The sequence below is a fragment of the Fusarium proliferatum genome (assembly GCF_900067095.1).
Source record: "Fusarium proliferatum ET1 genome assembly, contig: FPRO_scaffold004, whole genome shotgun sequence".
NCBI classification, from domain to species: Eukaryota; Fungi; Ascomycota; class Sordariomycetes; order Hypocreales; family Nectriaceae; genus Fusarium; species Fusarium proliferatum.
This window is the reverse complement of record NW_022194793.1, coordinates 3,484,282-3,510,435: the sequence shown is the minus strand read 5'-3', so window position 1 is coordinate 3,510,435 and position 26,154 is coordinate 3,484,282. Positions and strand designations below refer to the sequence as shown.

General features: G+C 49.0%; 8 protein-coding genes across 8 annotated transcripts; 7 read left to right on the top strand and 1 right to left on the bottom strand.

Moving 5' to 3' along the window:
* Positions 1-378: 378 nt before the first annotated feature.
* Positions 379-1,600, top strand: FPRO_05313 (uncharacterized protein; the record flags this gene model as incomplete). Its single annotated transcript, XM_031230917.1, has 2 exons — positions 379-900; positions 953-1,600. 2 exons carry the CDS (start codon positions 379-381, stop codon positions 1,598-1,600), a joined length of 1,170 nt encoding a protein of 389 aa, XP_031081006.1.
* A 925-nt stretch (positions 1,601-2,525) lies between these two features.
* Positions 2,526-3,800, bottom strand: FPRO_05312 (uncharacterized protein; the record flags this gene model as incomplete). Its single annotated transcript, XM_031230915.1, has 1 exon — positions 2,526-3,800. One exon carries the CDS (start codon positions 3,798-3,800, stop codon positions 2,526-2,528), a length of 1,275 nt encoding a protein of 424 aa, XP_031081005.1.
* Positions 3,801-5,076: 1,276 nt separating this feature from the next.
* Positions 5,077-7,038, top strand: FPRO_05311 (uncharacterized protein; the record flags this gene model as incomplete). The annotated part of the gene is made up of 1 exon (XM_031230914.1): positions 5,077-7,038. One exon carries the CDS (start codon positions 5,077-5,079, stop codon positions 7,036-7,038), a length of 1,962 nt encoding a protein of 653 aa, XP_031081004.1.
* Positions 7,039-8,069: 1,031 nt separating this feature from the next.
* Positions 8,070-8,618, top strand: FPRO_05310 (uncharacterized protein; the record flags this gene model as incomplete). Its single annotated transcript, XM_031230913.1, has 1 exon — positions 8,070-8,618. The coding sequence occupies one exon, from the start codon at positions 8,070-8,072 to the stop codon at positions 8,616-8,618; it is 549 nt and encodes a 182-aa protein (XP_031081003.1).
* Positions 8,619-11,706: 3,088 nt separating this feature from the next.
* FPRO_05309 (uncharacterized protein) lies at positions 11,707-13,898 on the top strand (the record flags this gene model as incomplete). Its single annotated transcript, XM_031230912.1, has 2 exons — positions 11,707-11,921; positions 11,978-13,898. 2 exons carry the CDS (start codon positions 11,707-11,709, stop codon positions 13,896-13,898), a joined length of 2,136 nt encoding a protein of 711 aa, XP_031081002.1.
* A 2,133-nt stretch (positions 13,899-16,031) lies between these two features.
* FPRO_05308 (uncharacterized protein) lies at positions 16,032-17,704 on the top strand (the record flags this gene model as incomplete). The annotated part of the gene is made up of 3 exons (XM_031230911.1): positions 16,032-16,361; positions 16,410-16,468; positions 16,522-17,704. 3 exons carry the CDS (start codon positions 16,032-16,034, stop codon positions 17,702-17,704), a joined length of 1,572 nt encoding a protein of 523 aa, XP_031081001.1.
* Positions 17,705-21,604: 3,900 nt separating this feature from the next.
* FPRO_05307 (uncharacterized protein) lies at positions 21,605-22,045 on the top strand (the record flags this gene model as incomplete). Its single annotated transcript, XM_031230910.1, has 1 exon — positions 21,605-22,045. The coding sequence occupies one exon, from the start codon at positions 21,605-21,607 to the stop codon at positions 22,043-22,045; it is 441 nt and encodes a 146-aa protein (XP_031081000.1).
* A 1,517-nt stretch (positions 22,046-23,562) lies between these two features.
* On the top strand, positions 23,563-25,384 carry FPRO_05306 (uncharacterized protein; the record flags this gene model as incomplete). Its single annotated transcript, XM_031230909.1, has 5 exons — positions 23,563-23,914; positions 23,983-24,263; positions 24,325-24,524; positions 24,588-25,159; positions 25,212-25,384. The coding sequence occupies 5 exons, from the start codon at positions 23,563-23,565 to the stop codon at positions 25,382-25,384; spliced, it is 1,578 nt and encodes a 525-aa protein (XP_031080999.1).
* Positions 25,385-26,154: the final 770 nt, after the last annotated feature.

The following is a 26,154-nucleotide window of genomic DNA, read 5'->3' as shown; positions in this document are numbered from 1 at the left end:
CATCTCTTAGTCCTTGTACAAGCAGAACACGTTGCTGATCTCAGCCACTCTTGATGTCCTGCCTGAGATTCAAGATCTTATCGACCAAGACCGCATTCATGAAGCCGAGAAGCACAATAAAATAAATAAAATAGACAGCTTACTTTTCTTGATTAAGATATAGATAGGTTAGACAGGCACGATCAATCCTCATCGGTTGTCCAAGACGAGATCAGCGGTTTAAGCCTATCCTCGGCAGGCGCCGCTCTCCGCAATTTCGCACTGCCTGAGATGACTCATCCTCTTAGCATGCACACAGCGAGTCGATCAGGCTCTTTCGAACCTTCAATCCTACGGATTGGGCTCGTGATCTGTTTTTAGAACAAAAGTCAAGCGAAGATGAACATCACTGATAGACTCCTTACATCGCAAGAACGGCAGAAGCTGAAAGAAGAGCTGCTAGCAACGAATGATGACTTCATACGACAGATCCCAAAGGTCGAAATGCACATCCACATCGATGGAATGGTCACACCAGAGCTGAGATGGAAACTAGGCCAAAGAAATGGATTAGAAGTGCGCATGGGAAACGACAAGCCCGTAATAAAATCTCTCGGCGACTTGAAGAAAGCCTACGCATCCGTCATCTCAACTTCGAAGCGCCACCAGTATCAACATCTCGATCCGTCTCTGATTCCACCTACCTTCTTCGAAGCTTACTACTCTAGCCATGACGTCCTTCGAACGCGACAAGACTTTTATGACGTCGCGATGGCGTATTTTCGAGGTGCTTCGGAGATGAATGTGCGATATTGTGAAGTGTTTTTTGACCCGCAGGCACATACGAGCCGTGGTGTTTCTTGGGAAGATATGATGGGAGGACTTCGTGATGCGCAAGATGAGTCGGCCAAGACCCTTAATGTAAGACTCATATGCTGTATTTGATGGATAAGTCTAAATTGCCGAATGCTAGGTCAAATCTGCTTGGATTATGTGCTTCCTTCGCGATCAATCTCCAGAGTCTGCAATGGAACACTATCAAGCAGCGCTTCGATATCGAGATATGATTATCGGTATTGGACTCGATTCAAATGAACACAAACGGCCTCCTATTCTATTTAAGGAAGTCTTCCAGCGGGCTAAGAAAGATGGTTTCAGAATCACAGCACATTGCGACGTCGGTCAGCAAGACACGCATCAGAATATTCATCAGCTCATCTCACCGTCCGAGGGAATTCTCACACATCGCATCGACCACGGTCTAAACGCAGCAGACAAGCCAGAGCTTGTGGAACTTATCACGAGCCAAGGCATCGGCATGACAATCTGTCCCTGGGCTTATCTGCGGCGCTTCAATCTCGAGGAAACGGGCCGTCGTCTGCGGACGTTGATTGATGCAGGTGTCAAGATTTGCATTTCCAGCGATGACCCTCCGTTAATGGAAGGCACGTGGGTTATGCATAACATACTGCTCGCCAGAAAGTTGTGTAACTTGACCGAAGAGGATATTGTGCAGATGATGAAAGATGCGGTGGAGATTTCTTGGGCGGACCAAGACGTGAAGACAGAAATCTTGGCAGAGCTTGGAGGGGATTCATATAGATCCGGGATTGAAAGATAGCCAGTCATTACCGTCAGCGTGACAGGGACTTGTCGTGGGGTGCAAAATAAGTCCACCATTTATTCATTCAACTGACTACTAGTAAAGGCTCTTAATAAAAGATTCAACAGTATAGACTTTCCGGTTACTTATGATAACAATATCATACTCGATGAGTTCAAGGATTAACAATTTTCCTTGCAAAGCTTGCTGTTGGCTACTCAGTCACTTCGAGTCAACGATATAGCGTCAGTCGAGCCGGACAGGCCGAGGCCAAGAGAAGCCACTTCCCCAGACATCCAGCCCACCCACGGCCTTATGTCCAATTAACTGATATCTAGATCCTTTTTCTCCCTGCTAACAACACGTATCTGGAAAAACCGCATACGCGTCGCAGGCTAACTCAGCTTTCATGGATCTTGAACCCGCCCTAAGCTCCACATAATGAGATACGGCTGGAGATTACCGAAGAGACCCTGAGCTGAGCTTTTCAAAGGTCCTTTATGCATTATAAAGCCTTATCGGGCCCAGTCCTACCTGTTGGCGGACCGACAAGTGGTCCAGACGCCAAGTGTCTAGCCAGGAGTACCGAGACAACGGACCCACGATAAGAGTCTCGATCACGACCGAAACCGAGAAGGGCAGTCATTCATACGGGCTCAGCTGAAGAGTGGAGGGCATGATCAAAATTGTCAAAGTTAGATCTGCGAAATCGGAACCCTTGCATAAGCACGGTTGGGAAATGGCAAAATGTTTCAAAACGTCGATTCGGCACTTCTATTTTTACTAAACCCGCCTACCTAGTGAACTCTATTTTCCTGAGACCAGCTGAAACATAATCATACAAAGAAGAATAAAACAATAAAAACCGGAAAAAAAGTCCCCGATCGATAAGACCCAACAAAAGTGCCTTATCCCAAACCAAATCCTTAAAACGTTAGTCTGTTTACTGTGGCTTTATCTTAATCCCATTCGCCTCCAGAAATCTACACAGGTCCTGGCAGCTGTCAAGTAAAGTCTTCTGGGGCTTCCATCCCAGTTGAGTCATAGCTCTTCCAGGATCGGCGACACAAACTCCGACGTCACCTTGGCGACGTCCCACTTTCAGCACGGGAATCTCTCTCCCTGAAGCAGCCTTCATAGCCTCAACAACTTCGTATACTGTCTGACCAGTTCCGGTACCAATATTGAAGGTCTGGTAGCCTTGGCCTTCTTCCACGCTAAGGGCGGCAAGATGACCCCTGGCGAGATCAGAGACATGGATGAAATCTCGGATAGCCGTTCCGTCTCGGGTATCCCAATCTGTACCGAACACTTGCAGTTGGTGCATCTCGCCAAGCATGACCTTAAGGAGGACTGGCATCAAGTTGGTTGGTGCAACACGGGGATCTTCTCCTAAGCGTCCAGACTCGTCACAGCCAATTGGGTTAAAATACCGTAAGGCCGTGATAGTCCACTCTGGATCCGCAAGAGCCAAGTCAGATAGAATAGCTTCACAGATCCATTTTGTTCTTCCATATGGATTCGTGAGACCCGTGCACCCCTGAAGAGTTGTTTGATCCTGGCCACTAGCATCGCGCCACTCCGTTGTAGTATGAGCACAAGACTCTTCAACTAGGCGTCCACCTGCATCTGCGAGTGAACCATATACAGTAGCTGACGATGAGAAGATCAGGTTCTTAATATTGAAGTTTGATAATATGTTGCAGAATCTGATGAGTCCACCGACGTTGTTGTCGTAGTATTTGAGCGGTTGCTCAATACTTTCTGAGACAGACTTGTATGCAGCAAAGTGAATCACTCGTTTGATTTGAGATCCAGAAGGTGAAGAGTAACGAGAGAGAATCTCCTGGATTTTAGTATTGTCTCGAAAGTCCGCCTCGTAGAAGTGAAGATCTGGACGGCCACTGTTGCTGAAGCGTTGGTCCGTCATGTCGTTGAGTGTATCAAGAACATTAACAAAAGCATTGCTCAGGTTATCGATAACAACGACATTACTTCCGTCTTTGAGGAGCTCCCAGGTTGTGTGGCTGCCGATGTAGCCTAGACCACCAACGACGAGGACGTACTCATCTGGAGTTGTACGGATGGGAGATGGAGGACGACTGAATAGGATGTCTTGTTCAGTTGCAGGAGTACTTGGTCGAGAAGATGACTTCAATGACTGGGCAGTGCTTGTGAGTGGGGTTGTAGTGCCTGAGGACAATACAAGGGAATCCATGATGTCAAGGCTTGGGGATAACAAAGAGAGACACAGGTTCGGTATACTGTATAACTGAGCTGATGGAGCCAATTCAAGAACTTTTCCTGTGGCAAGTGGTACTCCTCGTTTCAAACCTGAATTCAAGTGGCTCAAGAGTGGTTTATATATCCCCATCTCGAATAACAACCCTCGAAGAACAACGCCGAACAACAACAATTTACTCAACAGTTCTAACTAAAGGTTTTCGCCATGGAAAATTTTCCAATGATTCCACAACCTGACTGAGAACCCCATTGTAGCTTCAACGCAAATCGAAGTCGAAATTCAAAGCTGGGATAGTCTCCATAGCGGCCTCGAACAGAACGGGGAATCTGATGGATGAAACAGGTGATACAGACGTCAGAGACCTCTACTCCTGTGTTCTAGATGCGTTGCGGTACCGTTCCGTCTACACTAACAGCGTGCACGTTCATCTCGTGATGCTAACGGGCTATCCACTTAGTCACTTTGTTAATGCCCTGTCTGGGAATAGGACACAACGATTATCATGGTCCGCGTCATTGCAAAGTACAAAAATCAAGACTTTGTTACGCTAATTATTTTCTTCTAAAGACAATTTGACTGAGAATTCAACTAGGAAGGATCATTTGTACTAACAAAACAGCAGATATTGTCCACCGAACGATGACGTACTTAATTTCTATATCAGAGCCAAACCTAAAGAAAAAGAAGAAGAAACCGTTAATGATCCGCTGTCTATGATTCCGCCGTTCCTATCGTTTCCCTCGGTACTTTCGGAAGGTGGAGAATTTATGTAGACAACGGCCGGCCATCCCGGGGGAAAGGCTAAGGTTATAAGCGAGGTGGGTTCGCCATGTGGCAGACCGTTGAAACTTTATCTTCGCCCACTTTGCCGAACGGGGGTTCATTCATTGGGAAAGCCATCGTGATCTAGTCTAGATTTGCTCCTTTTGGCAATGCTGACCGATCTGGAGAGCTGGCGGTTCAGCTGTAATACCCTCGGCTCATCCGCAAGTGCAGCTCTTGATGTTCTCGTCATACGATTTTGCTAAGATGAGGCTGTTAGCAATTTTCTTTTACAAAATTCGCCGATGTGGATATTTTCTGTTTCTTTTAGTTATTAGATAGTCTTGGTGTAGGAATAATTTACAAGTTGTTCGTGCTCTTGGATAATGTCGCTCTCTTTCCACTGGTCAATTCATTTCTCTGTCCAGTCTTATCATCTCCTTACCTACCTTCTCTACAGTCACACTTAGGGAGTCCAATCGTTGAGATGGCTAGAAAAAGCACCAATCCTTTTTGGAGCAGGGAAGACCCTTCATATGAGGATCTGACACTTCCCTGCAATGCCAGACTGGATCCCCCAGTCCCAGATCTTCACCCAAATCAACCTCACCCAATTCTCCCCAATAGCCCTTCTACACACTCTCTCAGCAATCCTTTTGCAACTCCCCCATCAAGTCCCTCTATCAGCCCAATATCTACACCACCACCAGCCATATCCCCAGACAGAAGCTCCCGCAAAGTTGGCATTTATGGTTCTTCCTCTTCCTCCCTAAGCCGCTTATCCGACGAAAGTCTCACCAGCAATCTTCTTCAATCTCAATCTTCCAAAAAGCTATCACTATGGACTAGATTCTGGCGCTCGCTGAACAATCAGTTCTCGCCCAAGGCCTTCTGGGAACTCATCCATCCGAAGGAGTACATCTACCCCATGACATTCAAGAAAGGCGCCGCACTTGTATTCGTCATGTCTTGCGTTGCTGCGCTTGTTATATCGAACTGGTTCACTGGTTGGATGGGAAAGGCCATTGCTCAAACGCGAAGTTACATGCTACCTGTTCTTGTCATTGTTCTGACTCTTGAACCTCTTATGTTTCTTATAATCTTGTCTATTGCAAGGGTTCCACCATACAACCCTCCCAAGACGGCTTCCTTACCAGTTGCTGAGGAGGTTCTGAGTGAGAAGAATCCGGATGATCTGGAGCGTGGTTTGGCGGTGACGGAGGCTTGGGAAACTGCCTTTGTCATTCCCTGTCACAACTCAGATCGCGAAGCTTTGAGAAAGGTGATAGAGTCCGCCTATCCCCATTTTAGGCCTCAAGACATCTTCATCATCGATAACGGTCGATCTCGACATCCACAAGACCTCTCCTTCCGCCACTGGCTCAAGAATCTCCATCCCGACCTCGTCTACATCTGGTCGCCCATCGGTTCAAAGAACGCAGCTCAACTCGTCGGTTCTCTAGCAGCCAAGGACTACAAGTACATCCTAACAACCGACGATGACGTCTCCCTCCCCGAAAACTACCGCCATCCTATTCATCTTATGAACGACCACCTACGCGCCGTTGCTTTTCCTCTTGCAGGAACCGACGCAGATGGTAACACCCCCCTTGGCATGGTCTCTTGGCAAGACTGCGAGTACCGTATGGCTGGTCTTGTCAAACTCGCTGAGGATCGCACATGTGGTGTTAACTTTCCCCACGGCGCTGGATGGTTCGTTGATCGCGATATATTCGTTGAGCTCCTTTCGAAATATCATCCTATGGATTTTATCGCGGAAGATGCGAATGCTGGGTTTTCCATTATGCGTCTCGGGAAGGGTATTGCTTTTGATGCTCAGGTTACGCTTGCGACTGAGGTTCCGGCGACTGTGCTTGGTCCGGGGCTGAACTGGTGCAAGCAGAGGATCAAGTCATGGGAGATGGGAAGACATAGTCTGATCTGGAAGATAATGCGTCACCTATTCCGCATGAACGGCCAACGGACTATCCAAGGAGTTCTCATGCAGAAGGGACTCTTTCTTTACATATTGGCCTGTCTAATCATCGACTGGGTCCGCATTCCCGTCCTGGTCGCTCTGGGCGCACACAAGGAATACTGGATCTTCTTCTTCGGTCTCGCCTTTGTCGCGTGTCTTCCTCCCCTTCTCTACAACTATCTTAGTTGCTGGCACCGTCCTGATATGCGCATTGGACTTGTTACAATTGCTACTTATCCAGTTTACAAGCAGCTGTATAGTTTTGTGTCAGTCTTTGGCGCTGTTCGTTGGGCGCTGTTTTATATCGGGGGACATGTTAGAGCGAAACCTATTCGGAAGATGCTCAAGGATGGAGATGAAGCATGTTTCTGGCTGGATCCCAGATTCGAGACGAATCCTGCTTGGTTGGCGGATGAGAAGGAAAAGATGCTAGCTGATGAATTGGCAATGAGAGTTGTCAGATCAACATAATAACGAGGTTACACTGTTGGGGTCAACTATCCATAGAATGAATTTCGCCGACCATCAGGCACCCCTTCCCTGGCTATAGTCTACTGGTCGAGTTTGGAATAATGCATGGCCACTACCGCGCAGCTAGTGATATATGAGATAGTGTTCCGTCAAATGTTCCTTACGATCCAAACGATATCAATCGAGTGCACGCTGCTCCTCGTGGCCGTCTGTCACATGATATAAGCATCGCTTATAGAAGGCTAGCAGTTTCACCATGGCTGAAGGTAAGCGATCGCAATCTCCACGCTTCCAATAGCTTCCTCAGTCACAATCAATTATTCGGTTCTAAACTCAACTTTCGCGATGCTTCGGTAGAGTTACACCAAGCGTGTCACTGTATTCAATATGGCGTTACATCAAAAACACTGTCAGGCTTCCATCAGGCTTCCAAGTTGACATTTCCAACGTCTGTGCATGATGCAGCCAATTTCCGAACTGATCTGATCTTCCATGCCCGCCAAGAGCGGGAAGTGGTCCCGTTACATCATACCAATTTGCCTCTTCAGCTGCATCAACCGTCTACCATGACCAAAGTCACAAGCCATACTACTATTTCAAGCTCAACTCCTTCGATAACTCTCCATCGGAAGGTATTCACAACGATTTCTTCCGCTTACGTAGTATTTAACCCAAAAAAAGAAAAAAAACCTGCCTCTGATCCATTTCCAAGTTGCCTAGCAACTGGATCCTCCTCACCCTTGCACTCGATACGAGCCTTAGCTCATGCTGCTAAATTTGGAGTGGCGCTGCTGATAGGCCAAGACCCCCGGATTAACCCCTTAATGCGAGTCCTAGCGGGCCCTAGCCAGAGACAAAAACTGACCCCGACCCGTCCCGTGCTAAGCCCATCCCTCAGCCGACGCGTAACTTTTCTGTTCCTCCATCATCATCACCAACATTCATTAATTCTTTTGACCTTCTTCAACCACAATCGCTATTCTTCCAAGTTTTAATACAATACACTTTTTCACCAAACACAAGCCGTCATCATGTCTTCCACAACCCTCAGCACCGCCAGCGCCGTCCCCACGGCCTGCACAAACCTCTATGACACCCCCAACCAGGACAACACCTGCGCCATGCCCTTCAAGGACAACCACACCGAGATCATGCAGAAGTGCTGCGGTGACGCCAAGATCGTGAGCTACTACAACGGCTGCGGCCTCTACTGCGTCGCCCTCGACCAGACCATCGGCGAGCTCGCAAAGTGCCTCTTCGCCAACGGCGCCCCCGACGCCGACGTCTTCTGCAGCGGCAGCAAAAAGACCACAAAGACAAAGGACGCCGACGTCCCCGCTACCGCCCAGGCTAGCGTCATCTCCGGCGACGATGATAAGGATGATGATGACAAGAGCTCTACTGGTACTGCTTCTGGTACCTCCACCAGCACCGGTACCAGCTCTTCCAGCTCCGAGACTTCTACGGAGAGCGGAAACGCCGCTGCTGGCTTCGCTCCCAAGTCTAGCATCAACACCCTTGGCCTTGCCATTGGTGCTCTGCTCTTCTCATCCATGGCTGCTGGTGCTTTCCAGCTGTAAGCAGCTACCTACCAGTGGATTTTTTTGCTTCGCTCATTCTATGTCGATAATTTGGAAACGGTTCAAGTAATGGTTGCGTGCATCTAGCATTTGGGCGGTGCGTAAAATATTGATGGATATCATAATTGGTCTTATGCGCTTTGGAAAATGGAAATGTATACTTTAATTAGCAGTCTGTCGCTTGATATACAAATTGCTCACCCCAGCTTGTTTACCCCATTGTCGTGACTCGTGCAGCCTCCACTCGTAAGCGAGGGATGGGCTCAGGTAATCGTGATCGATCAATGGAACGCAGGCAGTGTAACGTCGTGCGACGTCATTGAATCATGTGCAGACCATGTGTTGACTGGAAATGGCTTGCCAAGGCAAACGGTTCAAAGTCAATTCCACGAGGCCGTTTGCGATGTGATCCGGGAAGACGGGTCGGTAAAGGACGATACGAGGGATTCGTGCTGATAAAATACCACCGCTTTGGGATGTGATCTTGCCCAAAATTGCTTCATCTGAAGGATCCTTTGGAAGAATGAATTGCGATAAACTTTCGTCGTCGACAGGAGTCTTTTGCCGGATATCCGCGCTTCCAAGACAATGAATGTCACGCCAGTAAGAGTACAGGGTAACCACGACATTTTGAAGCAATTGATCAATTGATACTTCGATACGACTCAACAGATCCCTTCAGTTTTTCCCGGTGAATCAACGAGGGTCATATTGATTGCCATAGCAGAGTTGCTCGTAGCTTTCTTCTTTTAGACTGTAATAGTGTCCGACAAAACAACTATCCAACATTCATTTCATTGCGATCAGCGACACCAGTAGCTTCACCAATACTGGCAGTCAATAAGGAAAACGCAGGCAAAATGAAAATGTCTCAGTAATTGTTAGAGCCTCCTTCTCCTATTTCCGCATTCTTCCAGTCCTCGCCCTAAATCTTACCCAATTATTCCCATCGTCATAGACATCTCATAACCCCATTCCAACAATCGCGGCTCGGCTCCGCCCCCTCTTTCTTCACCACTTCACATTCCATCGCAACATCTCTACAAAGAGGGTAGCTAGGCAACATCCTTGCAGTGTCTCACGTGTCTCTTCTTCGCCAATTAGCCTCGGACTCGGGAGCCAAAGCTTGTTCCTGAGACACAAATCCTGCATTCCACCTTGCTCAAGAAATGAGAAGTCTCCAGAACTGGCGATGCAGGGGAATTATTTACTGCGGGCTGGTTTGTTTGATCTCCGTGCGAGCTACGGCGCTAGGTCACCTTACAAGGCTGGAGGGGACTGGGGTTAGAAAGGGAGGGAGATCCTGCAGGCGGGCAATTCACTGCATGCTTTCGTTTCCATTCCTCACGTTTGCTATACGACGGAACGACGGGTCGCCGAGTGGTAGCCCGTGAGCGATGTCAAAGCTAATCATCACGACTTGAGTAATCATCAAGGTGCAAGAACCGTCACTAGGTTCTATTCCGCACTGCAATTGACTTCCGGATCCGAAAATTACCGTGATAACAAAAACCTTGCTTCAAGTGATTGACGTGATTAGGCGCGCTAGCACCAACGAGTCCCAACGCTTTCCAACGCTCCACCAAACGTCGAACCGCAAACGGCGCCCAACTGGGCTGCCGTTTAGTCCAAACGCTAAAGAATAAGCGCTGTCACTCTTGCGGTTTCCTTGAAATAGCGTAGGATAGATTCCCGTCGATAATCACGGACAAGTCTCTTTGCCCTTGCATCAGTGACATCCAGATCTCAATGTGCAGAACATGGTATTGTTTGCATGTCACCAGCCGGAGTAAATAATGAAGCTTGGGCCTGTTGTTTTGTTTAGCATGATGAACCGTCATAGAACCGTTGTACGATAGTATCATTACTCTCAATCAAGTCGATATCTCTCGTTGAATCCACTCATCGATCGTTGGAGACAACACATTAGACCGAGACATGACCAAATGACCCCATCGCCGGTTCCTTGTTTCCGGTGATCTGAACCACACCATATCTCCGCAACCATTCAGACAGGATCATCCCAAAAGGCTTACGGCAGGATCCCAAGTGCAACATCAACCACACACAAGAATTTCCCAGCCACATACCTAGCTAAGCAATTGCGGGAGAAACACTGTAAATTACCACTTACGCGTCCGAACTCCTGCAAGGCCTAGAGATCTCACTGGCTGTGTTCGTCCAGGTGCGGTTGTGACACTCGTTCTCCCCCCTACTGGACAAATCTCCTACGCCGTGTCTGAGCCCGAGCATGCCTTTTGAAATTTTGTTGCCGAAGCCACTAGATGAGGGGGTTTTACAGTACAGCCTGTTGTCACGGGCATTAATGGGGAAATATGATAAGTGGAAAGGATTGTTTGACTTTAGACTAAGGTATTGTACATTTCTTGTCTAGTCTTGGCTTGTCTCTGTTATCACCTCACCTGGGGGAGATATGTGCGGGTATAACTTTATTGCAATGGTGGTTTGACAACGACCTTGGCGTGGCTGGTCAACAAAAGCTTGGTACGCCTTGGAAAATTCGAATTCTTTTGCGTTGTAACTGGTATTATTTACAGGAGAAACCCGTTGTTGGAATTCGTTGGTGAAATTGCCTTATCAAGGGAGACATAGGGGGGCCGTTCCCATATCTTCAACACCCAAAAGCAAACACTCCAAAAATACGAAAGCAAAAAGTAGTAGCCCCAGCCGTAGTCTGCAAATAGCTAGACAGAAACCTTGAAGAATGGAATACTATCGTCCAGACTGGTTTATCGTGCCTTTGCTGGTGAGACATTTTCTCTTTTGGCCCACACCAGGTGGAGTGATGGTATCGCCCTTGCATGCTTTCGGATCTAGCAACCGTGCATGAGGAATGTTTGCATGCAGGAGACCAATATTCCCAAGGGCGAGTAGCCCAAATACCATGGAGTGAGGAATTGTTGATGCGATGTGCAAAATCTGTATATATAGAGGCTGGTGTTCTTGTCCAGAATATTCTCATCTCATCCTCACTCTCAATCTTCCCATCGAGGACCAGGTTCATTCGTTTACAAACCAAATTCATTCATTCTTTAATACATTCGCTCAATAAGCAAAAAACCTAATCATGCGTTTCTCTACCGGTCTGCTCCTGGCTGCGGCCTCGAGCGTCATGGGTCAGCGGTTCACCAACTCCAGTATCCCTGCTACTGAGTCCGCTACCACCACCTCAGACGTTGCTCCCACCGGCTCTGCTGAGGCTGCTCAGCCTGTCGATCTCAGCGGTGCTAATCTGGGACCCGGTGCCTCGTTCGTCACTCGCCCTGATGGAAGCATCGCTATGTAAGTCTACTTCCCAACGGCCCGCGACTTAGTCACAAACTCTAATCAACCGATAGTGCCCTGGTCGCTGGACCCAATGGCGTTGCTTCCTTCTCCATTGGTATTCCCGATGATGTTTTCTCCAGCTTCCCCGCTGGAAACTTGTTCATTATCCTCTGGGAGATCCTTGTTGAGCTCATTGAGACACAGAAGCGTGCTGAGACCGACTGCACTCTTGATGTCACTGTTGACGGTGAGAGCGTCTTCTCCGAGGGTCTCTCCACCGGCTCTGGCTCCAAGAGCTCTGACAGCACTTCTTCCTCTGGTAGCTCCCCCAACGTCGAGTTTGTTCAGTCTTGTGGTGCCACCTCCTCTCGTCTCGAAGTCTCTGATCTTGCTGTCGGTCCCCCTGGTTCCAGCAACCCTGGTGGCGGCAACGGTGGCGGCAACGGTGGTTCTACTGACACCACTGGCACTGCTGAGCCTACCAACACCAACTCCGAGGGCGCTACTACCAACTCCGAGGGTCAGACCATCGAGCCTACTGGCACTGAGACTGCTACCAACTCTGAGGGTGCCACCACCAACTCCGAGGGCGAGACTGTCTTCCCTACTGGCACTGAGACTGCTACCAACTCTGAGGGTGCCACTACCAACTCCGAGGGCGAGACCATCCAGCCTACCGGTACTGAGACCACTGCTCCCACTTCTTCTGCTTCTTCTGCTCCTGGCTTCCCCGGCTCCATCGGCGACTTTGCTTTCTTCGGCTGTGTCGGTTCCACCGATGGCTTCCCTACCTTCGAGCTTCTCCAGACTTCTGGCTCTATGGACCTCAACCTCTGCGCCAGCCTCGCTGAGGGCCGTGCTTACTTCGGTGTCCACGATGAGGAGTGTTATGCCGGTGACGAGATCGACGGTGACAACACCAGCCGTGTCGACTCTGACCAGTGTGACATCGAGTGCCCCGGTGACGACTCTGAGTTCTGTGGTGGTGATGCTCCTCTTGCTCGCCGCAGCCGCATCCACGCCCGCCAGGCTATCCCCAACACCATCCGCCTCACTGTCTACGTCGCTGTCAACGGCCCTGATGTCACCCTCACCGATGTCCTCACTGCTACCGTCACTGATCAGTCTACCCTGACCACCACCTTCACCACCACCATCTCCGATGCCACTGCCACCCAGACCCAGACCGTCACTGCCATCTACGTCTGCTCCAACGGCAAGTGCTACCCCGAGAACGACAGCGGCTCCAAGGTTGTCTTCATCTTCGTTGGTTACCCCGGTGAGGACTGCGACGGCGAGCTCGTCTACATCTCTGAGGCCTGCTCTTGCCAGGGTGGATCTCAATACGTCCCCAAGTACTGCTCTAACGGCAGCTGCCACGGCCTCACTGTCTACAAGCCTGAGGAGTGCAAGGACTGGTACAACCACGACAACTTCTTCGTTCCCGCCAACTGCGATGTCTGCGAGCACGGTGATATCGTCTACAAGCCTTGGGAGAACTCCTGGGGTACCCCCGCTGAGTGCCACGAGGCTGAGATCCCCAGCTGCACCAAGGATACCTGCCCTACCAACGGCGGTGGCTCCAAGGGAGGCAATGGCGGCAACGGCGGAAACGGTGGCAACGGCGGAAACGGTGGCAATGGCGGCAACGGTGGAAACGGAGGTAACGGCGGCAATGGAGGTAACGGTGGAAGCGGAGGCAACGGTGGATCCGGCTCCAACGGTGGCTCTGGTTCCTCTGGTTCCAACGGCGGCTCTGGCTCCTCTGGTTCCAACGGCGGCTCTGGCTCTGAGGGCTCTGGCTCCAAGGGCAGCTCCGGTTCCGAGGGCTCCGGCTCCAAGGGCAGCTCCGGATCTGAGGGCTCCGGCTCCAAGGGCGAGAGCGGCTCCAGCTGCGAGGGTGACCACTGTGTCCCCGTCACTGTCAGCAGTGCTGGCAAGCAGGCCGTCAGCGCCCTTGCTCTCCTCGCTGCTGTTGCCGCTCTTCTCTAAGCGGCTTGATACAGCTTGAGTTTCTGATCTTGAACCTTTGCCTTCCTTTCTGGGTTTCTCTTTGGGAAGATCCGCAATACAAATGGTGGCATTGTCTTGTGCCACTGACTTTGTAGTTAGACTTAATGCAGTTTCAATTCTACCGGGGTTTTGGGAAATGGCCTATCTGTAGTCAACTAATAATGACGTTCTTTTTGCTTTCAACCATCATTACCTGCAACTGTGACTGTTACCTTTGACAACCACATGAGATCCTTCTTCGAAATTGTGTGATTTGAATGATGTGCTGGGCATGCACTGTTTCGCCTGACTCTTGTATTGTTTATGTCTCAGTCAACATGCACACCTGATGGAGCTTGAAACACGTAAAGAATGTGACTCTCCTTGCAGGTAGCCTGTGAGATACTCAGCCTTGCTAATTACTGAGGTACTCCTAAAGCAAACCTGACAAGACAAGAATGCAGTTTCCGAAGATGTGACACTGAAACCATGGAGTATAGTTATCACTGCACTACACTCACTCCTGATACACATGTAACAGTGACATTTACAAGAATGTTCATCATGTTAGTCATCAGACTTCTAAGCTCCTCAACTAAGACGAAGATCCACTAGAGGATGAGCCGTCAGACAAGCTCTCATTTGCCTCATCAGCATTCCAGCCACTTCCAGAATTGCTACCTCCCTCTAGCATATACCTCAGCGGAGCTGTCCTCATATGCTGGGCCGTGCTGTTCCTTTTTGGTAGATCCTCCTTATGGCAATCAGACTTCCACTCTAAAGACATTTTGAAGTGCCTACTCTTCGTTAGTCAGATTCCTCGATGAATAGGGCGAGGAGACTTGCCAGAGATAGACCAGTATCTTGACAGATTGGATACGCTTTGACCTTTGGCAGTCGCAAACTTACAAAAGAGCTGGTTAATATTGGTTCTTATTTCAGATGTACTGCGAGGAAGAGCCGCTCTTTATAGACGCTGGCATCAGAGGGAAGATGGCTTTACAACCACAGATACCCAGGGAAGCCAAAGCCAGATACGGCTTTCAGACGTGTCATTCTGTGTTATGGCGTAAACACTACATCTGCACCTTGTAAAGGGAGAGGTTTTATAGGTCTGGTTCTTTGTAGTGGTGTCGTAAAGTGCAAGTAGGCTACCTATAAGATGCAGTGGTGCACACCCTGGGTGGCCTCAAAATATTCTTGGGCATGTGGTGAGTTATCTAGGGGAGGAATAAGAAGACATAGATAACCTAGGATAAGTTTAGGATACCTTTTGCTGAGTTATTTGACACGCCATATCAAGGTCTGATGTTTTCTTGCTCCCTGAAAGTTATCTTCATTTTACATCGATGACCACGCAGGATGAAGATTCAAGCTAATAACAAGAACCTGCACCTTCGCCTTACTGTTGAACCACTGACAAGGCTCAACGTCCTCGAAAATAAAATATTTTGATATCATGATGATCTGATTGAAGCAGTCACGCCCGTAATTGTTTCGATTATGCTAATGACATAGTATTGCGATGCTCCAAGTATCTGAAGTGCTTTGTGTCCAGTTGGCTATTATCCGCTTGCTATTCGGACACAAGTCTATCTACACAACCCACGAACAATCTTGCGATATCAAGCGACATGCCTGCTCTTGGCAATAATTTTCGCTTACACCATGCCCCCCACTAGTAAGAGATAAACACGCAACCTGGCAGAATTACCAGATCCGTTAATTTTCCCTGTCAAGCCTGATACATTCGCGGTCGGTCCGCCTCCACCAGCAAATACTCCCGTGAAAGAGGTATAGATCTGAGCAGGCGGTCGCATGATAATAAAGCACATAATCGCTGGTGATAAAGATATAAGCTTAACCTGCAAGCGTCGGGGCTTGGCCGACGGATATCGCCCGTTTGGGAGAATGTCGTTCTTTGGGCGGCGAATGACGCGAGAACTGCAGATGCTGGAGTGACCCGCTAAATTCCTATCTCGAGTTTCACATCTGTCATGGTTTGTCGGGCTGGGGATGAGGTCAAGACAGGGTCGTGATGGTATATAACCCTGGGCCGTCTTTTCATGAATGGATATTCGCATTGTTTGTTGTCAGTGTATATACTCATTTCTTTGAGAAATAGCTGTGATCATGGCGACTGTCACTGCTGAACGGACAGATACAGCTGAGACTGTAACATATCCTCCTCAAACGGGCATCTTTAAGCATATCTCCAAAGCGATACCTTATTTTCGCAACCCTAGACATGTCTTGATTCTCAAGCTTGACTGTCTTCTTCTGACATGGACTTTCATCGCTGGTATCATGAAGGAGATGGATCAGTCTGCAACGACGCAGGCTTATGTTTCAGGAATGCGAGAAGCTTTGGGTCTGTACGGCAATGAGTTGGTCTTTTTCAACACCTACTTCTCTATCGGATATGCTATTGGACTTGTTCCTGGACAATTGGCTCAGACGAGGGTAAGTTAAAAGAAACCTAGCACTTCGTTCAGCGCTAATCAGTTCCAGGTCCGACCATCTCTGTTTTTACCAACTTGTGAGATAATTTGGGGTCTCTTCGTCATCGTGTAAGTTTCCGCTCCTAGCTTTTTCGATCATGATTCACTTACACAGACAACAGCACCTGTAAAGCCCAAAACGCAACAACCGTCTACGCCCTCCGCTTCTTCCTTGGGCTCTTCTCAGCCGTCTTCTGGCCCAGCGTCGTCTCCCTCATCTTCAACTGGTACACCCCCAAAGAACTCGCCTTCCGAATCGCCTGCTTCAACGTTTCCGACGTCGCGGGAGCCATGTTTCTCGGTGCCCTCCAAGCCGCTCTATACCGTAACCTAAACGGTGCTCACGGAATCGCCGGCTGGCAGTGGCTGTTCATTGTTTCGGGCGTCATCACCATCGCCCAGGGAATTGTTGGCTTCTTCATCATTCCTGATACGCCTGCGTACACACGTGCCAAGTGGTTGACGGAGGATGAGAAGAAGTTATCTCGTGAGCGTATGGCGGGCTTTGGCGCGAATACGTCGAAACTTATCCCTCCGGCTGTTCTGAAGCAGAAGCTGCGCAAGTTGATCGTTCATCCTGTGACGTACTTTTTTCTCGTTGCTTTTGCTCTGAGTGCTTGGGCACACCGCGCCACTTCCTACTTTGTCCTTTACATCGAAAGTCTCAAAGATGAAGCTGGTAATCGTATGTACAGCACATACCAGGTCAATGTCCTTCCGCTGGGCGGTTATGCTCTGCAGATTGTTTCCAATCTTATCCTGAACGGCTTATCGGATTGGAAACACTGGAGATGGCAGATCAGCACTGGATCTACATTCTCGTTTGGTGTCTTGCTTTGCGTTCTTTGCGCCTGGCCTTCAGATCAAAAGGTCGTTATGGCATTCTACTTCATGACCTACGCCGCTAACGCTGGCGCTCCATCGCTGATGGCGTGGTTTGCGGAACTTTTGCGAAAAGAGCCTGAAGCGAGAGCAATTATTGTTGCGATCACAGTTATGATTGTGTATATCGGTCATGCAACGATTCCACTTCGTGCTTTCAGAGTTGCCGACGCACCACAGTATCCTATTGGATTTCCACTGGCTACAGCGATGTCTTTCGCCTCGGTTTTTGTCCAGCTTGGTCTGCTATGGTGGGCTCGTAGAAATCCCCAGCTTGTCAAAGGTGGTTATGAAGGTACTACGATCGACTCGAGAGTGTCCGATGAGGAAAGCTCTGGAAGTATTGGCGATGGAGTAAGCGAGCGGGAGGATGGACATGGAGAGAAGACTGCAGCTCCAGTGGTTTCAAAGGTCGACCAGTAGAAGTACCATGATGTTCTTTGTACATAATTCAGTTTAAGATATACCCTCGGCAGATTCCGCTAGCAAATTTCCCAGTATCTCGTTCCAGTCTGAACATCCTCAAATGGAGGCCATTGCCTTAGTGAACATAAATCACGCATGTCTACAAAGAATGCTACCGTTTATTCTCCTTCCCAAAGAAGTAATTCGCTACATCAACTCTATGAGATGAAACCTGTGAGACTGGTCGGCTAAGAAATAAGCTTAATTCGACCAGGTCCAAGTGTAACATGACGCCCGCAGGCATGTCGGCTAAGTCACGTTGATCACAGTGATCTTATAGACTTGAGGCAAGATCATCGAAACAAAAAAGGCTACTTTCACGGAAGATCCGCATATACAAGAATGCCAGTCGGGTCCAGAGTATTGGATGTTTTGGACATTGCGGGAGCAAGAGCTGCTTGGGTTTACGCATCGATATCGAAAGGATACAGCTTCTCTAAAGCGATTTATTAGCTTTCAGCCCACCGTAGTCATGCTATACATATAATCTACTCACTATAACTCAAATTCGTGTTCTGTGGAATCTACACAACATCAACTTCAGCAGAAGCAGTCGTCTTGGTCGAATTCGAACCCCAGCAATTGAGAGATCTCCAGGCTGGCTTCAAAACACAATTACCGAAGACAGAAAGTCGATAAAGACTTATAAAATCAACATGTCTTTCCGCGATCCAGCATTGAAAGGATGGTCTATATCTTTAATCGTTGTGTTGTATGATGGTAAGAGTCCTCTCTCAGACACATCTCAACATGCAAAAAAGGATATAGAAGAGCTGTCTCTTTAGAACAATTTTTTTTCCAGCTTTTATTGTCGCCCTGATGCCATAAAGGATCGGGATCATACCTCGTTGTTATCTCGGATTTCCACTGGGAGATATTGAAGGGCTTGAAACTCTTCGGCAAGTGCCAGATACAAAAGATCGGGCGTCTCACGAATCTTGCTCGGCTCTGACCAGTAGCCTCTGAAATAGTGATAAATAATTCTCAGCCATGAACTTATTTCAAGATGACACCTTTGTGGTATATGGTTTAACGAGCTGGTCAGATTGACTACTTTCGAAAAGCGTCGAAACGTTATCTCTGCTCCTTTTGTAACAATTATCTTGTAAAGTCTACTTCAGCCATGGCATGCTTCTTGAATCATCTCTCACTTAGCTTGCTCTAGACCTTGGAGTTCAAACTTTACACGTTAGTCGAAACATGTCAATACTCAACTGGAAATCGATATGTGTGCATGACAAGCAGCCTGGCGCAGAACAACTTGACGCAACACGATGTTCTTTCTCCCACAGACACAGACTCATCTGAGTGATCCGTGACATTTTCACAACTCGTTCATGTCCAGATTGCCCAATGCGTCAAGGAGTGCCCTGAAACGCCCGAGCCTCTGCTCGAGACATCAGGGGCTACATGCAAGCTTTATCACGCTTCGACCATGACATTCTGTTTCAACGCCCTACGGAAGACCTTGGTTCCATTTTAAAAATAGAAAAGTCCCCTTGTCTGGCTTCTAGAAGACTTTGACAAAACTTTCATTGCCCCAGGGGGCGAAGAGCGAGGAGTTACCAAAGTAGTTTGTCTCATCTTTCGTAGTCTTCCAATGCCGAGATCTGTTCAGGATGCATCATATCGCCAAGAATATGCGAATATATTTAACTTAGGTCTCGGGGCTCGCATATTGAAGGCCTTGGGGGCCGAGGATGAAGTAATGCAAGTCAACCTTGCACATGTGTTTAAGCTTAAATACCCAGCATGTGATTGTCCAAGCATGAGCCCTCAGGGGTCATTCAAGCGCCGTACACCTTAAGTGCTTATTGCCGCGTACTCGCAGAAGTTGGAAGCATATGAAGGTTCAATCGGAGAATTCAGGTCGTCAAAGACCAGCCATTACTCCGTAATATAGGAATGTTTCAACAAGTCAGCCAACACGCGACCATCCATACCACCAGTGGCAACAAATATACGAACAAGCTTCACGCGGAAGCAACCTCCCGATTCCGAGACCGTCGCAGGCTGGTTTCCCAGCTCACCGTAGTCGTATGTTCATTTCATGCGTCCGAACCAACACAGCAAAAGACCCATCGCTCAGTTGGTTCGCAAGCACATCATACGATGCATTGCCACCCCAGAGCCTGCTAGTAAAAGGACACTATTGTTCTTCTGGCTACCGAGAAAGATGGGATATCAAGGCAATGGTCCATTATTGGACAGTCGGGATTTAATGGTCGCTCAATTTCCGTAAATTATTTAAATTCGGGGGATCAAGCTCGATATGACAGGTAATATTAAAAAGACCCTTGTAAAAAGAAAAAGAAGAAAAAGTCTAGAATTCTTCAAAAGGGAAAAAGTAAAAAAAATCACTTGCAGGAGCTGATCAGCGGCCTGATTGAGTTTACTCTGTAGGTACCGATAAACCCGAGATCTTCAATTTTTTACGGGCTGTTAAATTTCGATCTCGATGCGTCGCCGTATTTCTGACGTTTTCCCCCCCTACTGCGAATCGAGTCCCATTAATTGAGACATTTTCCCTCTTTCTCATTACGAAAAGTTATCAAAAGTCCAGATCTATACAGCAATTTCACTGGACCGTGGGAATCCTGGTCTGCTGGATATCCACTTACAAGGCCCTCACCGTCGCTACAGGGCCTCGGGGAGTAAGAAAACATCCAGGCCTTGATGTAGGGTGTCAAAATAAACTCAGCAAAGAGTCCCGTAAGCTTACGCTAGATTTGCCTAAGTATTTTCATCGCTTACTGTCAAGGTCCTAGAACCTTTTTGCCTCCTGTAGACAGGGCACTGCAGTTTTCCGAGTGAAACGGCGGGCGACGGTGAATTTCCAGTCTTTTACAGCGCTGGAGCACCGTAAGCAGTCCCCGCAAATGTTACCGTCTCGGCCCGATTATGCTGTCCTGTCAGTGATTATTGCCGTCTCTTCGAGCAGTGCAGTTTGGATCGTCGTTGAAAGAATTGATTGGGGGTATATTATTGGTTCCTTGGCTGATCATCGCAGTGTCGGCTTGAGACGTCAAGAATTATGCAGAAAGACAGGCGAGTAAATGGGATCTGAGGACTATGTAAACGCTGCAAGTGTCTGGTATCATCTTGAACCCCTCAAAACACACCAAGCCCTACCATCGTCGCCTAGATGAATCTTCCTAGTGTCCCACGGGGGAGGGGAAAGGAAGGCAAGTTAATCTGTCGTCAACCCGCGCTTTTTACGTACAACAAAAGCAAATATTAATATTCCGACGATTATAATCGTGGAGGTGACTGTAGACGAGAAGAACGGGTCTCCGGTAAGAGGAGCCGGATCAGCCCCTGAGCTGAAGCTGCAACGTTTCCCTCACGATATTCCATCACGAGCCAAGGTCAAGCTCCTTTTTTTCCTTTGCAGGAACAGACCAGAACCGTGTCAGAATCCTGGACTACGAGAGCTCTTGGCGTGAGACCAACAGAACGGAGTTGTTCCGTTTCTCTTCTAGCGTCAAATGCACAAAATATGGATCGGCAGGCTTCTGGAGTGTGTTCCGTACATAGCCGAGCTTTTCCCAGAGCCGTGGCTTTTTTTTGGTGCAGGGGGGGCTAAGAAATCGTAGAGGCAGAGCACAGAGAGAAGGGCCCCTGAACTCCTGAGTTTGTCTTGTCTTTTGAGGCCTGATCCAAGCTTGTTGAACCCTTTCTCTAGGTAAGGAATTCCTCTGCCGTCTTCCGACACGGAGCTTTTGTTGGTTGATCTCACTCACACTAGGCACCCCAGGCCCAGTTTATTCCTTTCGCGAGTCTACCCTCTACAGTTTGATTCGAAGCGCGCACCGACCCGATCCCCAATCTCCCTATATCTGCAACATACCTATCACAATGTCGGGTCTCGACGCACCAGAAGTCAGCGCAGCCTACGACGCCGTGCGCTCAGACAAAGACGAGACAAACTGGCTGCTCATCTCGTACGCGTCCGCCGTGGGGAACAAGCTGAGCCTCACCAAGACGGGAACAGGCGGTCTGCCCGAGATGGTCAAGGAGCTGGACGACGGCCAGGTGCAGTACGGCTACGTGCGCGTCGAGTACGCCAACGACAAGGAGAGCAAGCGCGTCAAGTTTGCGCTCGTCGTCTGGATTGGCGAGAACACAAAGGTCATGCGGAAAGCTCGCGTCAGCATCGAGAGCGGCGACGTCAAGAGGGTGCTCTCGCATCACAGCATCGCGGTCACCACGGGGGATCGGTCCGAGCTGGATGAGGCGGATATCGTCGTGAGGTTGAGGAAGGCTGGCGGCGCTGATTACAACGGAGGTCGGGGCTGAAGATACGCGACGATAGCCTCAACATACATATCTTACCCGTACATATCATGATATACAGCGTTTCTACGGCTCGTTATCTTGGACAGACCGGTCACGTGCATGCTGGAGATAGACGGTATCTCATTATCTATCACGGAAATGTCGCCGGACTTCTTAGATAGGAATAAGGCGAAGGAAACCAAGGGAACGAGGGGTAATTAACGATGTTTACGATACGATAGGAACGCGGCCCTCATTGATTGATCGATTGATTGAATACCCCAAACTTTGTGACGACTAGGCCAAGGCTATCAATCCCTCAACCACGTTTAGATGCCAGGATTGCCGGGCGCGGGAGCTGATACCCTGACGATCACATACTGGATATTCACCTGATTAGGTAAAGTTGGAGATTGGGGATGGATGGTGGTCTATTTGATCCCGGCATTCGGGGTTTGATAGATATGATGGGTGAATTAAGGTGAATGTGCATGATCTGCCTGTTTCACAAGCAACCTCTTCGACCGTCAAAGCTCAGCACATGTCTGCCAATATCTGTATCAGTCCTCGGGTGAAACCTACCAGCCAACCACCACCACCACCACCAGTAAGTATCCTAGGCCTAACAGGCGACAGGCTAACCGTAGCTCCCAGTCAGCAAATGAACCCACGGCTGAAAGCTTGGCTCAGTAATTGGCACTCTGAGATTCGACCTATGAAACGCGGTATTTTACTCTGGCAGAACTAATCTCCTTCCAGTTTGAGCTGTCGACGCCGAAACCTTGTATCGGCTTGGCCGTCTTGTGCACCCACTTTAAAGGTTAGTAGCATGACGTCGGGGTCTGCCTTCAAGCCTATCGTATCGTGTTTCCCCGGTCGTTGAATGAATCGCTTTTTTGGCTTCAGCCCCACGCTTGGCCTATCAGACGTGGAGACGTGAGTGGTTGCTCGGTGGGAGAGTTTGGTGATGGCGTTGTAGCTGCTATTAAGGAGAGCTATCATCTTTACTGCTAACACAGAGGATACGCTGTATTGTAGGTAAGAGTAGGCATTGTACTCACTAACAATGTCACTTTCTGTCTGGCTGTCAGTCACTGCAATCAGTCGCTCGACCCCCCTGTTCCTTGGCCCGTATCTAGAACCTGACCCTTGGCTTTCCATCGGTTCTCACCTTTTCCTCTTTCAGACGCTGGCTTGAGAATCCCTGCCCCATGGCTACTGATTGCCACCACGCATCCACGCACATGGAGAACTCCACTCCCACAGCAACAGTCCCGTAGATAATTTAGCGTTTTCCCACTCTCTCCCTCCCATGCCTTGCCTTGCTTGTCTAGGTTTCGTTCGGCCTAACATCGTACTCCAAATCTCTTCAATGGTCACTCTTCCCCAGATTCAATTCCTTTCTTTTTAAATCCCCTCACATTCCCACGCCTCTCGCATCGCGTGTCACTCTCTTTCTCACCTCTCACCTCTCTCTCTCTCCCTCTACAACATTGTCACTGTTGTAGTTGTTCTTGATCCTCTCCTCCCTCCCGATTATGTCTAAACAGGACTCGGCCAGCACAAGCACCGGAGTCATGGACCCCGTCGCAGAACAGAAGCCTCGTCGAGGCTCAAAGGCCTCGCTCGGAAACACTGATGGCGCTGATCAGCTCCTCGAGAACCTCGGCTACAAGGCTGAGCTGTCGCGTAACCGCTCTACCTTCCAGGTCGCCTTCATGTCCTTCGTCCTCGCTTCCATCCCCTACGGTCTCGCTACCACCCTGGTTTACCCTCTGATTGGAGGCGGTCCCGTCAACGTCATCTGGGGCTGGCTCGCCGTCTCCCTCATCATTGTCTGTGTTGCTTGCTCTCTCGGTGAAATCACCAGTGTCTATCCTACTGCTGGAGGTAAAAAATTAGATCCTCTCTCACTTGCGTCCCAATGTGAACATGTAACTGATCGCGTGATACTATAGGTGTTTACTACCAGGCCTTTATGCTCTCTCCTCCTCGATGGCGTCGCATTGCTAGTTGGATCTGTGGCTGGCTCTATCTAGTTGGAAACATCACCATCACTCTCGCTGTCAACTTCGGTACCGCCCTCTTCATCGTCGGCTGTGTCAATGTCTTCGAGAAGAGCCCTGGTGTCGGTGTCTTGTCGGGAGAGGCTTACCAGGTCTTCCTGATCTTCCTTGCCCTGACTATCCTGTGCAATGCTATCTCTGCGCTCGGTAACAAGTGGCTTCCCTGGATTGATGTATGCTTACTCTCCTTTCCTCTTCTTGTGAACGTGCTGATTGCTGATACCTCGCCCAAAGACCGCCGCCATCTTCTGGACCTTTGCTGGTCTCATCGCCATCATCGCTACTATCCTTGCCATCGCTAAGAACGGACGTCGTGATGCTAACTGGGTCTTCACACACTTCGAGGACAACTCTGGCTGGCCCAAGGGATGGTCTTTCTGTGTCGGTCTCCTCCACGCCGCTTATGCTACCTCTTCTACTGGAATGATTATCTCGTGAGTTCACAGCCTACCTCTAACTAACTCAACCTCAGAACAGCTGTACTAACATGTGTATAGCATGTGTGAGGAGGTTCAGAACCCTCAGGTCCAGGTCCCCAAGGCCATGGTCGCCACCATCTTCATCAACACCTTCGCCGGTCTTCTCTTCCTCATCCCTCTCATGTTCGTCATGCCCGAGATCCAGGACGTCATCGTCTCCGCCCAGCCCGTGCCTCTCATCATCAAGAGCGCTGTTGGCAGCTCCGGCGGTGCCTTCGGTCTTCTCATTCCTCTCATCGTCCTCGCCATTATCTGCGGTATCGGCTGCACAACTGCCAGTTCTCGATGCGCTTGGGCTTTTGCTCGTGATGGTGCCATTCCCGGTGCCAGGATGTGGTCCAAGGTCAACACTACTCTCGATGTTCCACTGAACGCTATGATGCTCTGCATGGTTGTTGAGATCGTCCTCGGTGTCATCTACTTCGGTTCTTACGCTGCTTTCAACGCTTTCTCTGGTGTCGGTGTCATCTGCTTGACTGCTTCTTACGCCACTCCTATTGCTATCAGTCTCGCTACTGGTCGCAAGCAGGTCAAGACTGGACAGTTCTACCTCGGAAAGTGGGGTGCTGTCGCCAACTGGATCGCTCTTGGTATGTGCTCTTCTCCTCTCTATCATGATATGTCTTGCTAACTCGTTATCAGCCTGGTCCCTGTTGGCTATGCCTCTCTTCTGCATGCCCTCCGCCATCCCCGTTACCCCCGAATCCGTCAACTACGCCCCCGTCGTCTTCGTCTTTGCATGCATGGTTTCTGGTATCTGGTACTGGGCCTGGGGTCACAAGAATTACGCTGGTCCTCCTACCCACGAGGACTAAGGTGTTGAAGGAAGCAGGATCTAGATGCTTGACAGTGCAGTGCGCTTCGCTTCGTTTGACATTTCATATCAATATCAGTCAGTATATATGTGCGACAGTTTAATTCGTGCTTGTGCTTGCCAGCGCGATGTGCTTGATACCCCCGCCCGGCCTGTACTCAAGGCCTGTGATGCTCTTGGTACTAGCTAGAAGATATCCATAATTCAATATTGTTAAGCTTCAACGTGATCATTCCATTGCATTGTTCAATTAATGTAGACTTGCAGCTCGTAGTCTTATGCGCCGCCCGATACATGCTTGCCAGACGAGCCGTCACGTCCTGGACTTGGGGGTTGCGTAGTCCGGACATGGGTAACGTCTTGAGACTAACACTGGCAGTCTTGGTACTATATATATTCGATGCTCTCTGCCTTTTTCTTGAGCCAGACCCTTCGATTGAGTCATGCGCGCTGGTTATCTACCTCCCTTGGGGTCCATGAGGTATAACTCCATTCTCAGCTCAAGGCTCAAACTTACCCATTTCACGTTGAATATTCTCTTTTGATCTTCTTGAACTTATTGACGTTATACAAGGATCTTATGGAGTAGTAGTGGGCTCGAAGATGAGGCGCTCGTGGCTCGGCATCGACTCTGAGCCTGCGATATGTCTAGACTTTCGTATACCAAAGGTTCTTAATTGTCGCACAACCCTACGAGTATATCTATGAGGCTTAAATTAGATGCAGATATAATCTGAAGCCACAAATACTAAGAATTGCCAACTATAAATG